This window comes from Lissotriton vulgaris, chromosome 4_1 (genome assembly GCF_964263255.1).
Source record: "Lissotriton vulgaris chromosome 4_1, aLisVul1.2, whole genome shotgun sequence".
Lineage (NCBI taxonomy): Eukaryota > Metazoa > Chordata > Amphibia > Caudata > Salamandridae > Lissotriton > Lissotriton vulgaris.
This window is the reverse complement of record NC_141691.1, coordinates 2,045,555,483-2,045,582,888: the sequence shown is the minus strand read 5'-3', so window position 1 is coordinate 2,045,582,888 and position 27,406 is coordinate 2,045,555,483. Positions and strand designations below refer to the sequence as shown.

The window sequence follows — 27,406 nt, the reverse complement described above, 5'->3', positions numbered from 1 at the left end:
TTGAGGGTGAGGGGTTGAGGGTGAGGGGTTGAGGGTGAGTGAGGGTGAGGGGTTGAGGGTGAGTGAGGGTGAGGGGTTGAGGGTGAATGAGGGTGAGGGAGGGTGAGGGGTTGAGGGTGAGGGGTTGAGGGTGAGTGGGGGTGAGTGAGGGTGAGTGAGGGTGAAGGTGAGTGAGGGTGAAGGTGAGTGAGGGTGAGGGTGAGTGAGGGTGAGGGTGAGTGAGGGTGAGTGTGGGTGAGTGTGGGTGAGTGTGGGTGAGTGTGGGTGAGTGTGGGTGAGGGATTGAGGGTGAGGGGTTGAGGGTGGGTGAGGGGTTGAGGGTGAGTGAGGGTGAGTGAGGGTGAGGGGTTGAGGGTGAGGGGTTGAGGGTGAGTGGGGGTGAGTGGGGGTGAGGGGTTGAGGGTGGGTGAGGGGTTGAGGGTGAGTGAGGATGAGGGGTTGAGGGTGGGTGAGGGTGAGTGAGGGTGAGTGTGAGTGAGGGTGAGTGAAGGTGGGTGAGGGTGAGGGGTTGAGGGTGAGGCGTTGAGGGTGAGTGAGGGTGAGGGGTTGAGGGTGAGTGAAGGTGAGGGTGAGGGTGAGTGAGGGTGAGTGAAGGTGAGGGTGAGGGTGAGTGAGGGTGAGGGGTTGAGGGTGAGTGAGGGTGAGTGAGGGTGAGGGGTTGAGGGTGAGTGAGGATGAGTGAGAGTGAGGGTGAGTGAGGGGTTGAGGGTGAGGGGTTGAGGGTGAGTGAGGGTGAGGGGTTGAGGGTGAGTGAGGGTGAGGTGTTGAGGGTGAGTGAGGGTGAGGTGTTGAGGGTGAGTGAGGGTGAGGGTGAGGGTGAGGGGTTGAGGGTGAGTGAGGGTGAGGGTAGGTGAGGGGTTGAGGGTGAGTGAGGGTGAGTGAGGGGTTGAGGGTGAGTGAGGGTGAGGGTGAGTGAGGGTGAGGGTGAGTGAGGGTGAGGGTGAGTGTGGGTGAGGGTGAGTGTGGGTGAGGGTGAGTGAGGGTGAGGGGTTGAGGGTGAGTGAGGGTGAGGGGTTGAGGGTGAGTGAGGGTGAGTGTGAGTGAGGGGTTGAGGGTGAGTGAGGGTGAGTGTGGGTGAGGGTGAGTGAGCTACATCTAATGACTTCAGAGGACTGCTTATAGACTGTTTAAATTACAACCATTGTCGATAGTAAGTACTATTGACCCTGATAACGAAAACACACAACACCAGCTGTCACGGCAGACTGAAACACCCCTCTAACGCACGCTGGTTAATAAAACGAGGCACAACACCGAGGAATATTGACCAGATCACTAATAAGATTGGAGCGCCAATTGGTTTTGAACCAAATCAATAGGAGATTAACACAATATTTGTAAAGCAGTGGAATGTGGTGGGGACGTGGCGCAAACAATAAGTGCAGCTAGATCATATACTCAAATACATCCAAGATAGGGTGTTAACGAATAGCGGGTAATTTAACAGAGTGATGCGGCTTCGCACTATGTCCTCAAAGTAAAATGGAGATTAGCAAGCTGGACAATCTGGAGGGTTACTTACATGCCGCTGGTACCAAAAGTGTCTGCCCGCTTCCCTCGATGTGTACACGGGCTTGTCTTGGCCGATTATTTTTAAATAGGTAAGCCAGAGCGCGCCAAACCAGATTGCTCGGTATTTCCGGGTCACGTGATCAGGGCATTCAAGTCTACGCAGTGCCAGACTCTATGGTGCGTGCGTGCTGGTACAGCAGGCAACACTAGAATGCTGACCCTTAAAAACAAATCAGAAGGCGCTTCGTGAAATCGGCGACACAATAATCTTCGGCACAATAGTAAAAGCAAGCACCAGTAGAGGCGTGTTTGGAAACCGAAGACTGGGTAAGGGGAGAGATGCATGGATTGGAGAGATGCAGGCTGTACTATGCAGCCCCATTAACGATCCCGCCCAAGCAACCATTTTGTATTTATTTACCTGGACAGCCGCAGTGGCGGACTGAGGAACGCTCGCGATATTTACAGGCAGCGCTACTGGATATGGAGCCTGCGTGTAGAAATAATTGGAAACAAGGCTAGCGGCAGGCAGGCAGGGGAGGAGAGGAGGAGGGGGGAGGAGAGTAGGGGAGGCACGGCCTAGCGGCCGTGCAATCAAGTAGTGAGGGGGCGGAGCTGGGGGAGGCTGTGGAAGAGAGTAGGCAAGGCGACACGGCGGGAGGGGGCGGAGCGGGTAAACAAAGACGGACATGCACGCGCCCGTGACTTTTAAGGTCAATGCGCATGCGCATAAGCTTAATGCGCATGCGCATTGACCTTAAAAGTCACGGGCACTGCAAGGAATCGCCACGATTCCTTGCAGTGTGGATAAAGAGTGGATAACTCGCAATACTCTCGCCTTGCTCGATGCGCATGCGCATCGACAGGCGAGACCTAAAAAGGGCTCTCCACTGCTCCCAGCCAACTACAGGCCGATCAGCCTTATAAATGTACCCCAAAAACTCTTTTCCCGCCTTCTCCTGGATCATCTCCTTGAATGGATGGAGGATAATGCGATTCTTAGTCCCCTTCATGCGGGCTTCAGGAAAAACACGTCCACTATGGACCAGATTTTCCGCCTAGTCCTTCTTTACTGGAAAACAGTGAGGATTGAGGGGGGGGGAGTCTGTACATGGTGTTCGTGGACCTGAGGTCCGCATTCGACTTGGTTCCCCGTAAGAAATTATGGGAGGTTCTAAAGGAGTTGGGCGTTCCTCCACAACTATTACAGGCTATAATTAGGCTCCACGAAGGCAATTTTGCCCAGGTTAGGTGTGGGAGGGATGGAGCGTTGTCCTCTAGGTTCCCAGTTCTCAGAGGGGTAAGACAGGGTTGCGTTCTTGCACCGACCCTGTTTTGCCTCTTTGTTAACAGTGTCATATCCCATCTTGGCAATATCAGGGACAACGACGCACCCTTATTGGCAGGCAGGAAGGTCCCGGCTATTATGTTCGCCGATGATACCCTCCTGCTTTCCAAATCCCCGATGGGGATTCAACGGATATTAGACGGGTTTGGGGATTTCTGTAGGTCACACGGTCTGGAGATTAATACAGAGAAAACCAAATTCATGATATTCAATCCCTCCTTTACAACTAGGCCCAATCCAATACTGGGTTCTGCAAGGCTGGAAAGGGTTAGAACGTTCCAGTATCTGGGGGTAACTTTACACAAGAACTTATCATGGGGTCCTCAGATAGCTAGATCCCGTTTAAAGTTGGCCCAGATGTCGGGGGCAATTCTAAAGATCTCGAACACATAAACCTTTAAACCCATCAGCCCAGGCGTGGAGATGTACAAATCCCAAGCCAAAGCAGCCGCATCTTATGGCGGTGAGTTGTGGAGTCATAAAGCCGGGACAGAACTTGCCAGGGTAGAAAATAGCTTCCTCAGACGCCTTTTGGTTCTCCCCCAAGGTACACCCTTGCTACCTCTAAGATTAGATCTGGGGCTCCCTTCAATAGGGGATGAATTGGAACTAAAACCGCTGAGGTTCTGGCACAGGCTCTGGTCCACTGCTGAACTTGCCCACTATAGGGAAGACCTTAAGCACGTTATGAATCTCAATCAGCGTGACAGAATCCCGTGGTTGGCTTTCATCAAAAGAGAATTCTATCGCCTGGGACTTCCTGAGCTGTGGGAGGTTCCTGAAAGAGGTTGCCAAAGGGTTCCACGCAAAAGGCTCGTTGAAATATTCAAGGAGAAAAGTCTAGGTTCTCTTGTGTGTGCATCCAAAGTCGGCACCCTAACTGAACAATTTCTGGACTCCAAAAATTCTTATCATTTTGAAGCTTTTATGGACATTATATTTCCCATTTTGGCAAGGAAACTGTTCATTCAATGGAGGCTAGGCACCCTGCCCCTCAAAACATTTACTTGCAAATGGACAGTGCGGGACGATAAAATCTGCCCTGGGTGCAATAAGAATGACGAGGAAGAAACACATGTGTTGTTTTTTTGCCCTGCCTACACTAGACCAAGGAAATACTGGCTAGTGCCATTGTGTAGGAATTTGGACATAAGAAACTACTTACACTCATACAGAATTCTGAAGACAAGTACCCTGCCCCATATAGTTTTCGCAGTTGCCAAGTTTTTAATGGCCATGTGGCAGATAAGGGGAAAAATACTCAAAGACTGATTTTCTGTAAAAAGTGTTATGAACTGTAATAAAATAGAGTTAATCGCCTCCTCATGCCCAGACTCTACAGGGAAATGAACTACTGGTGAATTGCACCCTGCCATGCTTTTATTGTGTGTTTGATGTGTTTTAAATGTTTTAATCAATCTTTTATGGTCTCAAATGGCCGAAATAAAGAATTTTTGGATTTGGATTTGGTAGACATGAGAGTGAACTAGTGAGAAAAATGGTCAGACCAGTTTTCCTGTGGGCATTTAGCCCAGCGCTAGCCACAGCCTTGGGGTGGTCTACCAAGCTCCACACACAAGAGAGGGGTTCAGCCATCTTGAGAGTGGGCAGAATAAAGCACAGGAAGTTGTCATCAGGAAGGAGGCAAGAAGGCCATTGGCTTGTGACCGTCCACCCTAAGGGCACTTTCTGGGCATAAAGAAGTCCCTCCTTGCCCCCAGGCTTAAGATCTTACCTGTATTACAGAAGATCAAAGTAGGACTGCCCTGCTGACCGGGAACCTGGCAAAGACCGGTTGCTCCGAAGCTGGACTACACCTGCTGCTCCTTGGGCTAGTGAAGAGAGGACTGTGTTTGTGATATCATGCTGATGGAGACGTTGCTCCTGAGTCCAGACAGAAGTGGAAATTCCAATAGTCAGTTGGCTAACTTCCTGTTCATAGTACAGGGCCACAAAAGCTGAGGAAGCCTACTTGGGAGTCAGTAGTCTAGATCACTGGGTCATCGCTCGTTACTGCAGCGCAGCCTGGGAGACCAAGTCCTGATACTCAAAAGTTGCACCTCGGTCAGCTGGACTTGGGAGAGCCGTTGGAGTGCAGTTTATTCACCCAGTAGATCTATCACCAGAAAAAGGAACCGCTAGTTCGTCTGTGACCAGTTTTCCAGTGGCGACAGGAGTTTTGCTGGACCCCAGAGGACTTTGAGGGACAATGACTCTTGTGGCCAAAGTCACCCACCAGGTTGGTGGATAGAGGAGTAGCCCCAGAAAGTTCCCTGTTGGCCGTACAGCATTGCAGGCATCCTTCAGCATATTCAGCACCCTGTATCCCTTGCATCTGGACCAGTCCATAAAAGTAAATGGCAATTTGCCATTAACGTTGGAACTGGGCTTAAGACGGCTTCTTCTTCTAGATAACTGTTCTTTGGGACTTTGTTAGTTCCCCCAACCTGCTCCTTGCTGGAGTTGATCACCTAAAGAGATGAGAAGTAACTGCATTCAACTTTGATGCAAAGTCTCATGAAAAAAATATTCATTGCCATTTTCGTTGAATTTGCAAATGCCTGTTTGCAGTTCAGTTAAAAGCTGTCATTTATTTTGTCTTAAAGTATTTATATCTCTGGAATGCTTCTAGATCTTTTTCATTTTTGTGAGTAAAAAGTCATAAAATTAGAGTCTATTTTTATAAATTGGTGTTCAATTTCTTTTGTGTCATGTTGATTTCTTGCTGAATTGTTTTGGTGCTATTTAAATGCTTTTAACTTGTGCCTTGGTCTTGGCCTGACTGCTTGAAGCCACAGCTGCCCACGGTTGACCTAAGGTCTGCAAGCAAGCTTGACTGGTCCCAAGAAAGTAATGGCGAGTATATTGCACTGTAAGGCCACACAACCATGCCACATACTACACCCCAGTGGCTCTTAATCCGTGGTCTAGGTACCGCTGGGAGTCCATGAAGCCTTGTCAGTGGGTCAGCAAGTGCTTAGGAAATTAAATAATATTAATTGATTATCAAAGGGTATATAAAATAAAGAAGCAACATTGAAAATTGAAGTTGTGTAAATGTGAAGAAATCTGAAATTGGAGACTAAAAATTAAGGTAATATCCTCAGAGTGATTCACACAGAAATCAAAAGGTGAAGAACCGCTGACGTACCCCATTTCCTCAGAGTGGCGGTCACCCTGCACAGTTTAAAACTTGAGAGTCATCACTAATTTTGCCTGCCTCAGTGTGCTATGCAAGACACACTCGTGGAGGGAAGGGAAATCGCACTGTGGTCCCTGGGCGCAGGGAGAAAACTCCCTGGACACCGGGCGTTTGTTATTTTGATCTGCAAGAATAAACCCAAGCTTTGGCAGTTGGTTCTTGACGATAAAAATATTTTGCATCAAACACGGTGCAAATAATTGGTAGCTTTAATGGAGCTGTCATAGTGGAGACAAAAATCTCCCCTGCCAGGCAGGCAGGCAGGCGTCGGAGGCCATAGCCCGCCAAACTTTAAATTAGGCTCGCAGGGGCAGATTTACAAGCCCCTTGCGCCACCCTTACGTCACTTTTTCCATGTTAAAAATAATGCAAAAGTGGCGCAAGGGGCTTGTAAATCTGCCCCCAGTGTTTAAGTTCACGGAGTTCACTAACCCTGGCTCTGGCCTGAAGTAAGAAAATTACATAATTCACATACAAGTATTAAAACACTTCAAGTCACACCTATCTCCTCGGAGATATATTTAATTAGCGAGAATCACTGTTAAAACCTTTATCACAATTGCGGATGTTTGGGGCTGCTATCCTCAGACCGGCCCCATTTCAGTAGGCAGTATTGAGTGGCTTCCTAGTCTCGCCTGACTCCATCGCTTAGCCAGGCAGAGGACACTAGGTCCCTCTGAAACCACCCGGCCACTCGAAAATCAGTCTAACCAGTTAATGTGTCCTCTATCTGATCTCAATGTTCAAGATATAGTCTCACTTTTATGCATGTACCTTCCTCCCAAAACAACCATACTTCATATTCAATATGAAAATACTAATGATCTGTAAAACACATTCAATATTACATTAAATAATAACTCTAACATTCTGAAAAAAGGGTGATTTTCGTTTAAAACAAGGCCTCAATTAAAATGTACAAGCTCATAGCAGTTTCTAATCCGGATCGTACTCCTAATAAAATTTAGCACTGCATGGTAAGTGGTATCAAACTAAATGAGGCCAAGGCTCATCCCCTTTTTAATGACATCTGCGCCACACTCCGCTCTGCACACTACAGCTTCCAGCAAGGCGTCTTCTACAAACTTCTCAGGTGGCCTCAGCATGAACCGTCACATCCCCTCTCCCTAAACTGGCATTCTTCCAAACCCTGAGCATCGCCTAGAATGACGGCAACTGCCTCCTCTTTAACCTAGAAGAACAGCTGACGTACTGCCATCCCTACATAAGCTCCACTGTGTCAACCAATCAGAGCCCTGACCTAATCAAGATCCTCTTGGTGGCCCATGGGTGACTAGCCAACGGAGCCCAACTGCCTGAGCGAATAATGCCCTGGTTACCTACCGGTAATCTTCTTTACACCCAGTATTGTCTTCCTCGCCACCAGAGTTACAAAGTGAGCTTCAGCTCCACACCAGAACCCTCAAAAGCAATTTGCATTCTATGTCTCCCATCCCTCCCCAACATGGCCGACCACCGCAACCCATGACTAAGTATAAGGGGAGGGTCGACCCACCCCACTTCCTGTTTTTTTGGCTCTGCTCTGCAGACACTCCAGAGTGCGTATCAGGTAAGTTGGGGCGAGGTCCAGCCCTAGCAGGTGCCCATACCCTAAGGCAGAGGCCCTGCTCTAGTGGGCTCACAGTGTATTGGCCAGATGCCTGGACTGCCAATGATCTCACCTTAGTGGCCCACCAGCATGACTTGTAGATAGAGATAATAAATATTCTCTATCCAGCTCCCTCCAACTGAAACAACCCGCTACCAACTACCCCCTCCCAATTATTAGCTTATCTGAGAATGCTTACAGTTTATCTGCCACTGCTCAGAATGGTAACAGTGGTTCACACCCTCCACGCAGGGTGGTAACTACTGCTAATTGCCTGTCTGCAATTATTAACATGTACTGAGGGCGAAGGAGAGAAAGTGCAGTTAACAGCAGTTTGAGACTAGCAACGTGTGGACAACCAGCCTATCAGTTCCCACCGTTCTATTGCACCCCCCTCCCCCCCCCCCCAGTCCCGGAGAGGCAGACACACGGGCCAACAGCACCTGTTTGCTCTGTGTTCCCGCTTCACACACTACCCCTGAACTTAGAAAAGCAATTCTCTTAAAGCCTCTGACCTAGATGCTGATATGCCATATCCCCCTCTGTACCAGCCTAACCCGCAGAAGATAAAGACTGCAAGGGTGCCCTCTGCAAAGTCTCAACCGAGCAATGCACAGGCTTCCATAAACTGCTGAGACGACTGATGCTGTTAGCGCCTACCCATACAATAACAACAAAATAGCTCTTGACTGAACAACTCACCATGGAAATTGAATGTTAGGTGGAAATAATGAGGAAGAGAAGACAACAGTTATTGATGAACTTGCTTACCTCTGCTGCACCGCAGCTGGTAGTACCGGAAGTATACTGCAAACTAGCGTGGTTTTTACTCACACTAGTGGCCATGGAAACGGGACTTGTAGGGAAGTGGCTTGAACTCGTTGGGCTGTAGGATGGGATTGTAGGGGAAAAGCTTGGACTCGTTGGACTGTAGGATGGGCTTGTAGGGGAGTAGCTTGGACTCGTTGGACTGTAGGATGGGCTTGTAGGGCAGTAGCTTGGACTTGTTGGCCTGTAGGATGGGCTTGTAGGGCAGTAGCTTGGACTTGTTGGCCTGTAGGATGGGCTTGTAGGGCAGTAGCTTGGACTCGTTGGACTGTAGGATGAGCTTGTATGGGAGTAGCTTGGACTCATTGGACTGTAGGATGGGCTTGTAGGGCAATAGTTTAGACTCGTTGGTCTGTAGAGTGTGCTTGTAGGGGCACAGCTTAGAATTGTAGGCCAGTGCTTAGGATTCGCTGGGTTGTAGAATTGCCTTGTAGAGACATCGCTTGCACTTGTAGGGAAGTAGGTCGGACTCATTGGGATGTCGGTTGTGCTTGTAGTGCAGTAGCTTGAACTCTTAGGGTAGTAACTTGAACTCATAGAGATGTAGCTTGGTATTGTAGCGGTGAACACAGAACTCATCAAGCGGGAGGTATACGTAGTAGTCAAAGTGCCTGGACGAGTGATATTGTAGTTTGGAACAGTGGTGGTACTCTTTGACTTTGTCGCCGTCTCAGATGGAAGCTGTAGTTCGTCAACAGAATCAATGTGACATGGATTCAGGGTTGTGAGGTCATATTCTATTGAACTGCCATCTAAGTAGTGCGGAGAGAAGACTGAAGTGTTGCACTCCACAATGTATCTTCTGAACGGTAGGCACCTGTGATCCATTTCTTGAAGGCCTTCCAGAACATGGCGGTATCCCTCAAAGAATGCAGGAGACTCCACCATGGTGAAGCGTGTTTTGCAAATGTATTTATAAAGATCCTGGGGATCTATTTTCAGGTCAATCCATACACATCCTTTAGCAAGCTCTTTCCTATCATAACTCACCACAGTGCCAAATAGAATCTCATCACAGTCATTCGAAATCAAGCATACTAGGGACCCGCCCATGAGCCTCTTGGACAAAATGAAAGAGCTGAAGGGAGAGTCAAACCGTGCCATGTAGACCACTCCAGTCGGTATCGTGCCCACTTTAAAAATGCACACATTCTTATAAAACCTCAGACCTTTCTTGGAGAAGAGAGTATTGGGACTAAAACAAGAGGCGATCCCATCCCTCAAGGGCTTGATTAAATCCTCACGCAGGAGGTGGAAGTGAAGGTCTAGGTAGGATTGTTCGCTTTGATGCGGGCCACGTTTGGGATTTGGACGTAAAGTAGAACCTGGTGAGGTCAATATATCTTCTGGCACTGGGAAAACTGAGATGCGGTTAATCTGCTCCGCATTGGCAGGTGACATGAATTTCCCTACAACGATGTCCTCTGGAAAGGCTGCATCCACCATCATTTTCAGATCCTGAAGCTGCTTCTGAATAATCCGGGGGACCTGCAGGCCACAGGTTTGTTGTCGCTTCAGCTTCCAGTATAGGAGATCCACTGGAAGGTGAAGGAGGGGCTGGGTTCTCTCAGGTGCCACCGTGACCAGGTGGTGTAACAAAATCAGGGTGTTTCCTATCACCCTGCTGGTGGCATGTCCTTGGTCCTGAAAGGTGTCAATTTGTGCAATAAAAGGCAGCAAATCTCTAGTCATGAATGTTGAACCGAGCACCTCTGCGAGTATCGGCTGCACGTCCTCCGCTGTTGCCGCATCCTCAAGGGCCACGATGAGTCCCCTAATCAAGGTGTAGACTTCACTGGAGCTCAAGTCAGGGTATTGGACTACTAGGCTGAACCCAAAGCTGTTTGTCTGCAGAAACAAGAGAATGTTTTCAGGGAAATGGATGCACAAATAATTCAGGTCTCCAATGAAACTTGAAACTCCGCTAGGACTTGGTTTATTGATAGAAAGGCAGGGCCTTTTGCTCCGGCCATGATCGTCTTCTGATTCAAAATCCAGCCTCTGCCTTTTCCTTTCTTCTGGTTCCTTGCTGGAAGTTCGATTCAGCCTGGTTAGAGGAAGATAGATTTGTATTATTGATCATGGATTTTCCAACTGGATATATGCATAACTTCTTGCACACACAATACCTTCTTATGTACGGAGCACCTGGCACAGCAATTCTACAGCCCTAAATTCTCCCCAGCTTTCTGAAACCAATCGCTTCTTCCTTGGTAAATGGTTCATTTTCTAACACTTAATCAGCATTAAACTTATGGCCTTCAGTGAGCTTGTTAAGCCTATGATTAAATCCCTGGAAATTTACTTAAAATACCTTTCTATTGACCATTCATTCGTTGTATTTAGCTGTCGCACATCAATGAGTCATTCCACCCGGACTCACTCACAAATATGTTCTTAGACCAAAATGTAAGCACTTAGAGTATTTTATTAATTAAAATCATTCCTTATTTTTGCATTTATTTTCAAGAAAGTGTTTACAAAATTATACTCAAACAATACACATAAACATAAGCAATAAATTGAAATTTTCAACACAATTCGTACAACTCATTTTATATTGTCAAAGCATTAATACATAAACAAAGTTAAAAACAGCATAAGAACATAATCAGTGAAATTTACATTACCCCACTTGTTGTTTAAGCGAAACAGTTCTAATTCTTTGATTAGATACCGGTCTAATCCAAAAGCCCTATATACTTTCAAAGGGATGCTGGGTACTAGAATTTCTATGTATCTCACTATCCCTCGGCTCTTATGGATTGTTTCATAGGCGTCGATGCTTTTCGGTGGTTCAAACCAATACATATGGGCCACCTTCTTCAGGACATATTGCATGTGGGGTCCCTTTTTCCATTAAAAAATATTTCTGTACAAATAAAATAAACAGACAATAAGCTTTACATAACCATGTGTTATGTCATACATTATACATCCTCCTACCATCACTAAAATCCAACTCTGGAAATGCTTAATCCAACCTAGGGAATGGCCAACGAACCCCTGTTTCTACTATTATCATGTTTACATGTTTACTTGTGTATTCAATTACAATTACAATTACTTGTGTATTCAATTACAATTATTGTTTCCACAGAGCATACCATTCAACTATATGTTATATGCATATAAAGTCGGTTTACATTCCATAACCAAACCCAAATCTTTTGGATAGGAGAGTTTACCGCTTGGTTCCATGCCATAATTATAACACCATCAGTCTCCTTGAATACGCATTTACATTTTTCTATATTCTCTGTCATCTCAACAGCTTAGAATATATAATATGCATTACATTTTGGTTTATGAGGGATTATGCATACCCGCATTCTTTCCATCAACATACATGCAACCAATTCCTTTCCTTATACAAACCTTCACGGTTTCTAGTTAGTTCCCTGAAGTTCAAATTCTGCTCTTGGTTTATAAGTGGATGCTCCAGTAGATAGAGCGATATCTCTAATTTCGGAGAAAAGAAACACACTGCTTCAATCTTTTCTACATGTAAAATATGTGTGTCCACTCATAATCTATTAGCCAAAATGATTTACCTTTCCTCCTGTATGTTAGAGAGTGAAGTTCTCCTTTTCTTATCCCATAGTCTGGTTGAGACAACCTTTACCAGCCCATTAAGTCTTTGTTGATAAGGTACTTCCTACTTCTCTATACTTCTATTATGGAGATTAATCAAAGAAACTTCCATAAGTCACTCTATATATTTAAATATGATTAATTCTCGCTCCTAAGAGTTTTGCTATCCCTTACCTTTCTTTCTAATGATGTACATACTCCTGTGTCGGATATTGGGAAGCACGAAAGCCCCGGTCTTTTTTTTAAACTGGTGAACTCCGAGGTTGTTCTCTCCAGTTGACCCAGAATATATTGTGGTCTATGGGTAAATCAGACAAATATCACTTTAATTTTTTTAATTTTAGGACTTTCCTTTAACTTTCTGCGGTAACATCTGTATAGCCTGCTGAATTGTTAATTCCTGTATTCAATGGTTATCCCTTATTTTTTTCCTTCAGTTTTTTATCTACTCATTCACTGATTACCAGATTTACACACAGCTTCCTTAAAAAACCCTAGCCTTCTCTCTCAGGTCCCCCAGTCTGTCTATTAAAAACCGATTATACTGACATTCTTGGGGTCCCTACTATATCTAGGATCTCCTACTCGAGTCCTACCTATCTTTACATTACCTCGGTCTGCTTGCATATTGCGTGCTGATTGTACTCACAGACTCGGGTTAGATATCTCATATTAGTTCGCCGACTTGAGGAAAGCCGTGGATGTGGACAATTGGACAGTATTACCCATTGTCATTGTTTGCGCCGGACGTACATTTTAAGAGGTGCGCAGAGTGCAACCAATGAAAACGCGCCCTATTACGATGAAAGCGCTGCACTCAGGGCTTCCACAAACTCACACTGTCCTGGGGGCAGCACATTCATGTGAAAACACAGAGTGGCTCTTAAGCCCCTCCGTGTTTTCACATTGCAGGCTGCACTCACCTGCACTTTTCAGGGGGAAAAAAGATCCCTTTGCAGACTGGTGCATTTAGTGACTGTGCCCGCCTGCAAGGGGATATCTGGGATGTCCATAGGGTTCTCTTTCCCCCTTACAGAGGCTGACTTTGGGGGGGGAGGGGGAGCACTGAGGGCTTCTTAGCCTCAGCGCCCAGCATATAATACAGCACTTGTGCAAAGGCAAAGTGATTTTATTTATTTACTTTATAGTTTTTTGTTTTTTTCAACCGTGACAGTGGCATTCCATACAGTCGAAGAGTGTCGCACCTCACACGGGACAGAGCAACCCGTTTTTTACTAGTCAAACACAGCCTTTCGCCCACATCCCGGAGGTTGGGTGGTGTTAAATACAAGTCATATCAGCTCTCCCCCGTCTAAGGCACATGTCATACATAAAAGTTGCCGTCGCATTTTCTACAGTTATACAAACAAACAACAAACGATGCCATCTTCGATACGATATGCTCCGTGAACCTGTGTTGCATCCCTTTATTCCCTTTTGGCGCCCGCTTGACTATGGATCTACAGGAGGCCCCCAACGTGCTATCAGCCCCATCTGACAAGACCTATAACAGTCCACTCTAAATCACACCTCTACTGGGGCTGGAGCATCATCTACCTGTGGCCCAGCAGCGCGGCTCTCCGCACTCCCCCCTCCTCCTCTGCAGTCGTATCCAGGCGCCTTTTGTATTCTACGTATAACCCCCAGAAATTCTTAGGCCTGCTTTTCAGTGGTAAAAGGTCACTGTAATTCTCTGTCTGAGTGCAGCAGTAGGCCAAATCCCTGTCCCAGTGCTCTGTCTTAGGGAGGGGTCCCCTCATCCAGCTTAAAGCCGGCCTCCGTTTAGCTAACAGCAATCCCATATCCACTAAGCGTCTCTGAGCTTTCGGCAGTCCCTTCGAGTATCCCAGCAGGGCAGGGCGGGGCATGGGACTATCTCTTCTTCCAAAATCTTACCTATAGTGTGGAACACCTTGCCCCAATATTGCTGCACCCCCTGGCATTCCCAGGCTAAGTGTAAGAACCCTGCGTTACCAACCCCACATCTATCGCAAGCTGCATCGTCACGTAGGCCGAATCTGCACAGTCTTTCCGGGGTGTGATAAACTCTATTGATACATTTAAAATGTATCAATCGGTGTCTCCCATTCAAGGAGATATGCCTCGTGCTGGTGCAACAATAACTCCACATGTCATCGTCAACTGCCGTCTCCAAGTCACGTTGCCGCTCAAGGCGTGCCTTACTATACCCTGTTGCTCTGCCTGTTATGGCCATCCTATACAGGGTGGAAACCATTTTTTGGGGAGGTTGTTTTATTCACATGCGTGAGTTCCAACAGTTCTGCTGGTTCCAATAAGTCTTCACCCAGTTGCTCCCACCAGGCCTGTCTAACTCGGTAAAATTGGAAGCGCTGTAGTCCAGTGGGCACAGCTTCTGGTGTGAGCATGTCAGCTATTGACTTAAGCGCCCCCCCTCAAACATATCGCCAGCCGTAGTTATGCCCAAGGCGTTCAGGGCGGAGATGACACCTTTTTCAGTACATGGTGAAAGCCAAGCCATCCAGTCAATGGGCATCAGTGGGGAATACAGAAGTGCTCCGGCGTAGAATTGCAGCAGCACCTGCCATGCATGTCTGGGCGAGTTTAATGAGTCCAGCAATCCTGTACGTCTGTCAACTGGGTCAAATATTATAGTTGGCAATGGCTTTGGAGCTGCGTAAAGCCTCTCAAGCTGAACAAACAGTGCATTTTCCTTGTCATGTATCCAGCTGTGAACGTGCACGCCCTGCTCCACTCTGAAGTATAGTTCAAAATCAGGAGCACCCAGACCTCCAAGGTGGTATGGCAACACCATGACGTTCCACTGCACCCTAGCTTGCTTCCCTGCCCATGCTAGCTTTATCATCAAGGACTTAGGGCGACTGAAGAAACATTTCGGCAAGACCATAGGTACATTAGTGAATAAATACAGTAATCTAGGTAATACTATCATTGTCATGATCGATATTCTGCCTATCAGCGAAAGCGGGAGACCCACCCAAACATTTACATTGTCTTCCAGCCGTGCCATGGCGGTCCCGTAGTTTTCCAGCATAACTATGTACGGGTGAGGGGCGGTGCTAACCAGTGACGGAGATGGCCGCCTGAAGCGCGAACTCCTCCGCCTAAACCACTATCCGGACATATATCCTGCAGATAACGGTGCCTAAATCGCGGTAAAACTACACCCGCGCTGCCCGAACGACGAAGGGAACAGCCTGTACCTGGCTCCGGTGGAATGAGAACTGGTGGAGTGCCGCTGCGGACTGACCTTGCTGAGTGGCCCAGTCGGGTGCGGGCTGAGGCGACACTGTGCCTACAAGACCTGCGGAGAGGTACGGAGGAACGCACAGAGCGGACAATCGAGCAGGCAAAAAGGCATACCATCCGGAAGAATCTGGGTCGCTGCTGCTGGCTCCGAAAGGCAGACGGGCTCGACAGGCGCAGCGGTAACACAGCGGTGGAGCGCCCGATCGCGGGAGCTCCGTTACGAGAGCGCCCGGCTTCTGGATGGCGCTAGGCACGACACATTATCTGGGGATCGCGCGCCTGTGAGAGAGCCTGGACATAAGAAAGGCTGCGCTGGAGAGACCAGTTGCTGACATCGACGCCTTTGGGAGGTGAGGCTGCTGCCTGGACGGGGGGATACCGTCAGTGACGGTCCCCAGTGGGAGAGCTGAGGTTGGCGTGCTGAGCTAGAGAGCGGGCGCCCTGCATCGAAGACCCTGACCTGATTTTGACATTCTCCCCCTAATACCCGCTGCCCGACCTTGCTCGCGGGCACTTCTGGGGTCGCCGTGCCGTGCGGTTTGCGCTCACTGCGGAGCCTTGGCCTGACCTGGCAGTCGCGACCTGGTAGACGCCATATTTGCTGCGTGTAGCGGACGGCCCCTCCGATCACGGCCACCTCTTCGCCACCTTCGACGAGAGGCCCTAGAGCTGGGGCACAAGTGAGACACTGAGGCTGGGTTGCTGCCTGATTTGGAAGGTGCGGTGAGGCGTGCTAGCATCGTGGGAATTACCGCCACCCATGTCGGCTCACGGACGATTCATTTGCCCTGCGCAGTGCACTACGGACCCACGCTCACAGCACATGTATTAAAACCCCTTTCATTCCACGCGCTATTGATTCTATAATTGTAAGTACTGAAGGTGCACACCTGCTGTTGCTGAGCGCAATATTACCTGACCAGCTCTTTGACTGTGCCTTGCAGGGGAGATTCTTTCTGCAGACTATTCCTGCAATATAGCGTTGAACGCAACACTACTTGGCCAGCCCGATTAGGGCTGAACGCCATAGAGGTGGTCACCCATGGAGTCTGTGAGCGTTGGTGATTGCAGTTGGGGTCTTCAAGATGGGCCGTCCTGACAGACTGCAACCAAAAATAACATTTGATGCCGCCAAAAAGACTAAAACTCTGACTAACCCACCCCCAGAAAAGGACTCGGAATCGGTACAGGTGGCAGGCAAAGAGGGTGCTGAAGCGGACTTGCGTCACATTCTGCTTGCAATGGAAAAAAATCTGCAGGGGAGCATTGCGTCTTTGGGTACTAAGATGGAGCACTGACGTACCGAATGGACCGCATGGCAGAGAGATTGGACAAGCACGCGAAACGCATTGACATGGCAGAGAGGCGCATTGTGGAAGTAGAAGAGGCCCACACGACCATGGACTCGGAGCACAAACAGCTCGGAAGAGTGATCCAAATACTACAGGATAAGGCGGAGGACCTTGAAGCGAGGTGTCGTAGATGTAACATACGAATAACAGGTCTGCCGGAGAATACCTCGACTGGCAACATGGAACTCTTTGTGGAAGCTCTCCTCAAGAAACTACTGGGTGACTCAGAGTTCTCCGAGATGTTCGTGGTGGAAAGAGCACACCGAACATTGGGCCCACGCCCGAAGCCGGGTGCCCCTCCGTGCCCAATAGTAGCAAAACTGCTGAATTACAGGGATCGGGACGTGGCTCTCAAACTAGCTAGAGAGAAACAGCCTTTATTATACGAGGGCAGCACTCTTTCCCTATTTCCTGACTTCACTGCTAGAGTTCAGGAAGCGTGATAACAGTTTGCACCTATGAAGCATCAGTTGAGAGAGCTGGGAGTGGACTATGCAATCCTTTACCCAGCGAAATTGCGAGTCAACAGACAGGGGAGCTCTACCATCTTTACGGACCCCATGGCACTCCAGAAGGCCATGAAAGATTGGAAAAAAGACCGAAGAAGACCTGCGGAGACTGCATCGCAAGGGGAAGACGCGGGAGGATCCATGGATGACCAGGATTAGCTATGAGTCAGACCCAGAAAGCTACTTACCTTTTGGAATGCCACACCAATTGTTATCATATGGGGGGGCTTCTTTTTTTTTTATAATTGATGCTGACATCATTGTACTACAATGGAACGGCAGTTGTTCGAACTGTGGCAAGGGTGGAAATCCATAGAGGAACTACATTGATACAGTAAGTGGGGCTTGGTGTGACGGGGGGATAATGATTATAAACATTCTATGGGTACATGATTGTATTCGATCAGTGGGGTTACGCACTGTTTTCTTCCTGTGCTCCAATCAGTACAGTACTGCTCCTGAGTTTATTGGGGAATAGATGCATAGATAGTGCTAACCGCCCCTATGGTTGTATTACACCTGCCCTGTAGGTCAGAACTTAGTCGAGTACTGATAGTAGTTCCTGTGTTGCATATTGTACAACTGGACACTTATGGACATGCACGGACCAGAATGGATGCACTGTTTATCGCCTAAAATTGGACTTGTTTGGGCGGGGGGGCGGGGGGCCTTATTGTTCCTGTACTCTGTTACAGGACTGTTGTGAGCAGGTTACCTACGGCCCCGAGTGTTGATCACCATACCCCTTGGTTGTGTTGTTAAATTTAGGGCTTTAGCTATTGTTTAGTATTTCCAGCTGTGCTAGGGCTAATTTGGGATGAGAGTAGAGGGAGGCAAGGGGGGTGGAGACTTTTTGGGTGGGAAATGGGAGGGTTTGAGGGATGGGGCAGGAGGGTACTTGAATCGTGGCCGGGTTGGGCATGGTGGGTGGGGGGAGAGGTGGGGGCAGATAACTTTTTCTTGCTAACGATTGTATTGATGTTTGAAGGCAATGTTGTTGGAGTTAAATGGAGAGTCTTGCTTGGCGTAGTCACAGATTTACATATGCATCACTTACAGGTAGCGAATGCAGAATATGCTGATACACTGACAGACTGTTTACACTATGGCCGGACCCACATTGGATGATGACATGACCCCCACTAACCCCGCATCACCTGTGATAACGCAGGAGCCACACGACAGAGATACTATGACACTAATGACTCGGAACATTAGAGGACTGAACAACCATAGAAAAGTCAGGAAGGTCCTTCAGTACCTTGCACGACATACAGTGGACATAGCTCTATTACAAGAGACACACCTGCGTGCAGATAGCCCCACATTGAGATATAGGGGTCTCCATAATCATGCGCACGCGGCAGGCTTCACCACCAGCGCCAGGGGAGTTCTCACCTGGGTCAACCCTAAGTCGCGGATTATCCTCCTACCAATAGAAACTGACCCGGATGGTAGATACACCATAACGAAATGCACTGGCAAGGGCATGGAACTATACCTTATTAACACATACGGCCCAAACTGTGACTGTCCTTCATTTTATGTGACCCTCGCGCGTAAAATTAAAGATATTGGCGCTAGACATATTTTATGGGGGGAGATTTCAACTTGACCATGAACCCCGTTCTGGATAGGCCAGATCAGGCCGAGTAGACGCCCATCGGCATAAGCACGAGTTCTGGAGGCGGAGATGCTCAGACTGGGAATACAGGACGTTTGGAGAAGTAGAAGCCCAGCGCGAGGGGGATTTACACACTATTCATCACAGCAAAACATACATACTCGTATTGACTACTGGCTGCTCTCTGCGCACTTACTCCCTGGGATACGAGCATGTAGAACTCTGCCGCGAACCTACTCGGACCACTCCCCGGTACTGATTACCCTTGATGCCCCGACGCGTCGTCCTCCGCCCTTTTCTTGGAGATTGTCTCCATACTCATTACTAGATAATGCTTTTCGGGAAGAGGTAGCTACGGAGATAGAAGACTTTTTCAGTAAAAACTAGGGTTCGGTGGAGTCATTTATCACGGTATGGGAAGCCTTCAAGGCATATATTCGGGGCGTCCTGATTGCAAAACATGCAGGAGTGCTTAACTCTATCCGCGATAGATTAAAACTATTGGAGCACAGGCTGCGGGACATAGAAAGGTGCCAGATCCTAGACCCTACCGCGGACCTGGTGTGAGAAGGTGGCCTGATATGCAGTGCTCACTATTCTAGTGAACACTATGTATCAGTCCAGCAACCCTTATTGATGATTGGTTGTAAGTCAACCTTATAGACCAGCTATCCTAGTAGCGTGGATACGAGCAGTCTAAGGCTAAAGACTCGAGAGGGCGTGTTAAGCCAGCTGTTTACCACACATATACCCCTTGAATACCCAGTGAAAGGACACCACACAAGTGTTATGAAAATAAACAGTTATTTATTTAAAGATCACAACAGCCCTGTACTCTTTATGAGGACAGGGTACTAAGCACAAACCAAAACTCTTACAAAAATACTTAAGTTAGCACAGTATATACAAATGCCCGAGGGGCACGGAAAACCATATACTCTGAAAGTGGAATGCGAAATTCCTAGCAGGTAAGTACAGTACTAATAGCTTTTGGAATCGCTAGGACTTGACTAGGGAATCGTTAGATTACTTCTAGGAGGCCTAGGGGACTCGGGTGCAGTGTGTGCACTCTCACGCGAGATGCGGGACAAAAGTCTATGGTAGCTAGGAATTAGAAAGTTAGTGTTCTCGGGCGAACCCGACCTGGTAGGGAGAAAACGAAAGTAGATTCTGACCCTTGGATAGTGAGGCTATGCTGGGGCACCGAAATGCCGAAGTTACCTAGCCCAGGGGCTGCAGCTGCATAGGTCTGAAAAGACGTCGGGAATCCTCGTAGACGGACCAGGAGCCGGAAGAAAAGATGCTGGCCGGTGACCAGTGAAGAAAGTTCAGTCGGATCCAAGCCTGGATCTTGAAGATAGATGACACCTGAAAGCAGAGGGGACCAAGTTCGAGACTACTAGCCAGTAGTCAGTGGGCACCAGGAGGGCACCGGATGGTAGCCACCTCGACTAGGTGAGTGGGTGACGCTTGACTCGAAGATCTCACGGACCAGGAGGCGTTGTCGGCGACCAGGATGGAGGATCGAGCTGTCCCACGAAGATAGAAGCTGTCGGCGTCGCTGGACCCAGGATTGGGCAACAAAGCCTTGGCAAATTCAAGCCCACGCGGTGGACCTAAAATGGCGTCTGGAGTGGACCAGGAGGGTCCGGGGTGCCTCTCTTGAAGAAGGAAGCAAAGGCCAGCCTGGAGCAACCAGACCAGCAGTCGTGAAGTCGTTGGGCGTCGTTCAGAGGGCCACAAGCCAGCCGGCTAGTAGCCAAACAACGCGGTGCACAGCAAACAGCAGAAGGGCCCCACGCAGATCGTGGAGATGCAGGGGGGCTGATCTTGGGTGCTGGAGCTGCGCAGGGTCGGGGCTTCTCGGACCCCAAAGCACTCACCAGTGGAGGACACGGTGGGCTTGCAGTAAAGATGTCGTGCAGTCTTGGCGATCGTCGGTCCCTTGAGGTCTCGTCGCACTCACGGTTCTCAGCTTGGCTGTAGAGGTGAGTAGAGGTCAGAGGTGCCAGGGAAGCCGGGTCTCGTCGAGCTGGGTCGTCGGATTCGTGATGAAGGACTTGTAGCAGACCGCAGTGTTCTTTAGGATGGTGCCTGCGGATGCAGGGTGACTACTCCTTAGCCACAAGGGAGAATCTTGAAGAAGAAATCGTGAAGTCCTTTCGAAGAAAGTGGTATCTTGATTCCAAAGATGATCTAATTTTAACAGGGGGCCCGCTCCCATCTTTATACTAAAAAAGGGGGCTGACCCGGTGACTAGGTCCTGCCTATGGGTGGGACTAGGTGGGGGGTGGTTACACCCCTCAGCCATGCTGGACTTCCCCAGGCCAGGGGCTGGTGTGCCCCTGGAACTGGTTCAGACCGGCCTATGCGTAGTGAGCACCGGGGTGCCACTCAGCAGTCACCTTCCTGTAAAGCCCTGCCTACCCAGGATACACAAAACCATGTCTGGGACGGTGCTAGCACCGCCCCTGACAGGAAACCCTTTGTCCAGGCTCCCCTCACTGGAAGGACTCCCAGCTGCAGGGGGTCAGACTCGTGTCTGTGGTGGCAGCATCCATTTTGTGGAGCTGAGGCTTCAGTTAACTTTAACCGGGGTTCACAGTTACATACATGTCGTGTCCCTCTAGAAGGGTGGAATGCTAACCCCGTCGCCAGAATTGGCGAGGGGTTAGTATTCCAATTCGTATGACACCTTACTCGACATGTTTTGATAAAGCAATACCAAAGATAGCATTTAACCGCGAGGATTATAATGCACTTAAGAGTATATGGTATGCGATATCATGGAACAGCTATTAGGACTTGATTCCGCAAGCTGCAGACAGGCTCAGCTCATGCCAGAGCACCATCTCACACGATTCCAAGCACTCTGCCTTCAGGATTGTCAAGGCCTGCCATAGGAGTGACTGATAGGAATCTGTGTGTCCATTTTAGGGTTAGGTATAGGTATACTACACCTACAGCAAAGGGTGATTACACGACTTTGCCCCAGCTGTCATGCAGCCAGTTGTGTCAAATTTAGGAGGCCAGCCAGGGGTGGCACAATACGTGCTGCAGCCCCTGGCAGCCCTGGGTACACCTATGCCCTGAGTTACAGGGTCTGATAAGGTGGCCCAGTACCAATTGGTAGATGCACCTAGGGTACATGAGGTAATTTAGAAAGAGAACAGCCAGGCTGTGGGTCTGATTGGCAGGCCCACAGCCAGAGAAAGTCGTAAACCAGTGAAACAAAAGCAAAAAATCTGGGTGATCATAGGATTGCAGACCCTACTCTCCTACATGACCCCCCCCCAAACTTTGGGACAATAAGCTAACCTTGACCAGGTGAGTCTTCTTGTTCTAAGTGGAAATATCTGGAGAGCCCATCGGCATTGCCATGATCAGTACCAGGCCTATGTTCCACTGTAAAGTCCATCCCCTGTAGGGAAATGGACCACCTAAGCAGTTTGGGGTTTTCACCCTTCATCTGATTTAGCCACAAGAGGGGCTTATGGTCGGTCTGAATCTTGAAGTGAGTGCCAAACAAGTATGGCCTCAGCTTCTTCAGGGCCCAAACCACAGCAAAGGCCTCCCTCTCAATAGCTGACCAATTCTTCTCTCTGGGGGTCAGCCTTCTGCTTATAAAAGCAATGGGCTGATCCTGACCATCAAAATTCAGTTGAGAAAGAACAGCTCCCACACCCAACTCAGAAGCATCTGTTTGGACAATGAATGGTTTGGAGTAGTCTGGACTCTTAAGGATAGGTGCTGTGCACATGGCCTGCTTTAGGTCATCGAATGCTTTTTGACAGCCTGCTGTCCACTGAACCTTTTTTGGCATTTTCTTACTTGTCAGTTCATTTAATGGTGTCACAATGGAACCATAGTTCCTGACAAACTTTCTGTAGTATCCAGTCAGGCCCAAGAAAGCTCGAACCTGAGTCTGGGTGGTTGGAGGAGCCCAGTCCCTGATTGACTGTATTTTGCTCTCCAGTGGCTGAACCTGGCCTCCACCTACAAGGTGGCCCAGGTATACAACCTGTGTCTGCCCTATCTGGCACTTGGTGGCCTTGATAGTGAGGCCTGCTGCTTGCAGAGCCTCTAACACTTTCCTCAGGTGGACCAGGTGATCCTCCCAGGTGGAGCTAAAGACAGCAATATCATCTAGATATGCTGCACAGAAGTCATCCAGCCCAGTAAGGACTTGATTCACCAACCTTTGGAAGGTGGCAGGTGCATTTTTCAGACCAAAGGGCATTACCACAAATTGATAATGCCCACCAGGGGTTGAAAATGCTGTTTTGGGCTTGGCATCCTCAGCTAACCTGATTTGCCAATACCCAGCTGTTAAGTCAAATGTACTTAAGTAGTTGGCAGAAGCCAATCTATCTATAAGTTCATCTGCCCTTGGTATTGGATGGGCATCAGTCTTAGTGACTGCATTGAGACCCCTGTAGTCTACGCAAAACCTCATCTCTCTCTTACCATCTTGGGTGTGAGGCTTTGGCACTAGAACTACTGGACTAGCCCAAGGGCTATCTGAGGGTTCAATGACTCCCAATTCCAACATTTTCTGCACTTCAGTTTTTATGCAGTCTCTAACATGATCAGGCTGCCTGTAGATTTTACTCTTGACTGGCAGGCTGTCACCAGTGTCAACCTCATGGGTACACCAATTGGTCTGACTGGGTGTCAGAGAGAACATATGTCTGAAAGACTGAAGAACCTGTTTACAGTCTTTCTGCTGATGTTCAGAGAGGCTGCCACAAAAGACAACACCATCTACTGACCCATCATCAGGATTCTGAGTGAGCAGGTCTGGGAGAGGGTCACTCTCTTCCTCCTGTCCCTCATCTATGGCCATGAGCAAGCTCATGTCCTTCCTGTCGACATATGCTTTGAGCCTGTTGACATGGAGTACCCTGTGGGGACTCCTGGGAGTTCCAAGGTCCACCAGGTAGGTGACCTCTCCCTTTTGCTCAAGAATTGTGTGGGGCCCAGACCATTTGTCTTTGAGTGCTGCTGGGGCCACTGGCTCCAACACCCACACTTTCTGTCCAGGCTGATAAACAGTCAGGACAGCCTTTTGGTCATGCCAAGCTTTTTGAAGTTCTTGACTGGCCTTAAGGTTTTCTGATGCCTTCTCCATATACTCAGCCATCCTGGAGCGGAGACCAAGTACATAGTCCATTATGTTGGTTGCAGGCTTTTTGAGAGGTCTCTCCCATCCTTCCTTCACCAAACACAAGGGGCCTCTCACAGGATGCCCATACAAAAGTTCAAAAGGGCTGTAGCCAACCCCCTTTTGTGGGACCTCTCTGTAAGCAAACAGAAGGCAGGGCATCAGGACATCCCATCTACGCCTGAGTGTTTCAGGTAGTCCATGAATCATCCCTTTTAGGGTCCTGTTGAACCTTTCAACCAGCCCATTGCATTGTGGGTGATAGGGTGTAGTGAATTTGTAATTGACACCACACTCCTTCCACATAGCAGTTAAATAGCTTGACATGAAGTTTGCACCTCTGTCAGAGACAACCTCCTTAGGGAAGCCCACTCTGGAGAACACTCCAACTAGGGCCCTTGCCACCACAGGGGCTGTGGTGGTCCTAAGTGGAATAGCTTCAGGATACCTGGTGGCATGATCCACTACCACCAGTATAAACTTGTGCCCTGATGCTGTCTGGGGTTCCATTGGACCAACAATGTCAATCCCCACTCTTTCAAAGGGCACCCCCACCACAGGCATTGGTATAAGGGGGGCCTTTGTTGTGCCACCTGACTTACCACTGGCTTGGCAAGTGACACAGGAGCGACAAAACTCCTTGGTATCCTCATTCATGTGAGGCCAGTGAAAGTGTGAGACAAGCCTGTCCCAAGTCTTTGTCTGGCCTAAGTGTCCTGCTAAGGGAATCTCATGGGCCAAGGTAAGTAGGAAACCTCTCTGAGACAAGGGTACAACCAGCCTCCTGGTCATGCCAGGCTTGGGGTCTCTTGACTCAGTGTACAGGAGTCCATCTTCCCAGTATACCTTGTGGGTACCTGTGGCGTTCCCAGCAGCCTCAGCAGCAGCCTGCTGTCTGAGGGGTTCAAGAGAAGGGCAGCCTAACTGGTCCTTCCCCAGGTCTTCCCTTGAGGGTCCCCCTGAACCCAAGAATTCAACTTGATCAAGTTCAAACTCTCTAGGCTCAGTTTCCCTCAATTCCTGCAGGTCAGCCTCCTCTGAGACTTGATCCACAACCTGGGGCAAGGGGGAAGGCACAGCCTTAACCCTACTGCTCTTTTTCTTGGAAGGTGTCTGGTCCATTGTTCCAGGATCCAGCACCTGTTCAGTGGGGCATCTTCTGGCCTGTGACCTAGTCACAGCAAACACATGTGCTGGCAAACCTAACATTTCCAGATGAGTCCTCTGCTCCACTTCTGACCATTGTGATGACTCCAAATCATTGCCCAACAAACAATCCACTGGGAGGTCTGAACTAACTACAACCTTCTTTTGGCCAGTTACCCCTCCCCAGGAGAAAGCTACAATTGCCATACTATGATTGGTAGTGACATTGCTTGCATTGGTCACCAGGAATTCTGTACCTGGCATGATCTGTCCAGGGTCCACAAAGCTAGGTGTCACCATTGTGACACTGGCACAAGTGTCCCTATAGGCCTGAGCCATTTTTCCATTAATAAAAGGTGTCTGTCTGTATTTGCCCAAAGTATTGGGACTTATGTCAGGGGACATATCCATATCCCCTGTACTGACAAGGACAGCCTGAGTGAGGGTGCCAACTAAGTTGTCACTCCCCTCAGAACCCAGGGTTAACCCTACTAAACCCTTGGGAGGTGCACTACCACTGCTGGCTGTACTAGGGGGCACAGGTGCCTTAGGGGCTGCAGTGGCAGGAGTCTGCCCTCCTCCTTTCTTGGTGCACTCACTAAACCAGTGAGTTTTACTTTTGCAGTATTGGCACCACCTTTTAGATTGGCCTTCTTTCTTCTTTTGGGGAGCCTGACCCCCACCCTCTTTGGGTTGTTGGGGACCTGTCGAAGACTTCTGGTCATTTTGTTCCCCTTTCGAATCCTTACCCTTCTGGTCTGCTTTCTTCTGACCACCTTGATTCTGGCCCTGGTTCTGTTTAACTCTTGTTCTAACCCATCTGTCTGCCTTCTTTCCCAATTCTTGGGGAGAGGTCAGATCTGAGTCAACAAGATGCTGATGCAACAACTGGTTCTGACAATTGTTTAAAATTTGCTCTCTCATCATCAAATTGTACAATCCTTTATAATCAGTAACCTTACTGCCCAGCAACCAGCCCTCAAAAGCCTTAGTGGCACAATCTACAAAGTCAGCCCAATCTTGAGACTGAGTTTTCTGGGTATCCCTGAACAGCACCCTGTACTGCTCAGTGGTTAGGCCAAACCCATCAACCAGTGCATTTTTCAAGACTTGGTAATCATTAGCATCCTCCACCCTTGTGGTGAGGAGCTTGTCTCTTCCTTTACCCTCAAAGGAGAGCCACAAGATAGCTGCCCACTGACTTGGGGGAACACCTTGCACAGTGCAGGCCCTCTCCAAAGCAGTAATCCATTTGTGGATGTCATCCCCTTGTTTAAAGGGGGGCACTATCTTACCAAGGTGTTTTGTATCAAAACTCCTTTCCCTATTGCTAGGTACAATGCTGCCACCAGTGGGGACTGTCCCACTCAATTGTTGCTCTCTAGCAAAGGCAAGCCTCTCTTTGGCCAGGGCAAGTTCTTCCCTTTCAATCCTCAGATTGGCTGCCTTTTCCTTAGCTTCATACATTCTCCTCTGGGGAGATGTCATTCCCCTTTGAGAGGAACGTTGAGAGCCATTGGTATGAAGGGATCTGATAGAGCCTCTTGATAGAGATCTATCTCGTCCATTCCCAATGTTAAGCTGACCTGAGAGTGGCCCCAAGGGTCCCCTAGTGCCCATCTCATGTCTGCTTAAGTTGGACCTGGTTAGTCTGCTGACTTCTACCTGTTCCTTTTCTGCCTCATCCCCTGATACCAAATCATCATCCTCATCATCAGCATCATCTGCTTCCTGAAGAGGATGGTCCTGGGCATCAAAGGGACCCTGTAAGGAGGGCATGTTGCCATCTGAATTAGAAGGGTCTGGGTTACCAGCCCTCCTTGCATCATGAGTCTCTAAGAGACCAATCAGAAAGGCAGTTGTGGGGTTAGACCCCTGCTTAATCTTCCTAGAGGTACACACTTGTCGTAACTCATGGAAGCTAAGCGCAGTATATCTTGAAGAGATGACCTGTGGAGGGTCAACTGACACAAGGGGAACCTCAGTGTTTCCTCCTTTGTCCGACATACTGTTTCTAGTGTGGTGTAAGTGATGCACCTACCTACACTATGTGTTTACCTACTGATCCCTTGCTAAGAGTTGCAGCCAAGGTGTGCTAAGCCTTGAGGAGCTACAACAGCTGGTTCAGTAGAACTCAGAGTATTCTAAGCTTTAGTTATATGTACCTAACAGTACTTATGTGATCTTTCAACAAGATATTCTTAGGATACGTGTGGTAAAACAACAGCAAGCTCAAATCCCAACCGCTGCTCACCAATGTGAGAAGGTG

At 48.6% G+C, this 27,406-nt stretch overlaps 1 protein-coding gene across 1 annotated transcript in view; it reads right to left on the bottom strand.

Moving 5' to 3' along the window:
• The window catches only part of LOC147724935 (uncharacterized), a 1,961,814-nt gene extending 1,945,444 nt beyond the window's left edge, over window positions 1-16,370 (bottom strand). Inside the window, exons 1-3 of the mRNA XM_086918138.1 lie at window positions 16,258-16,370; window positions 9,043-10,546; window positions 8,443-8,811 (exon numbers count right to left, since the gene is read on the bottom strand). Of these exons, the coding sequence (XP_086774264.1) occupies window positions 8,443-8,811; window positions 9,043-10,546; window positions 16,258-16,370 (1,986 nt within the window). The remainder of the gene's footprint in view (window positions 1-8,442; window positions 8,812-9,042; window positions 10,547-16,257) is intronic.
• Between the last annotated feature and the right edge of the window lie 11,036 nt (window positions 16,371-27,406).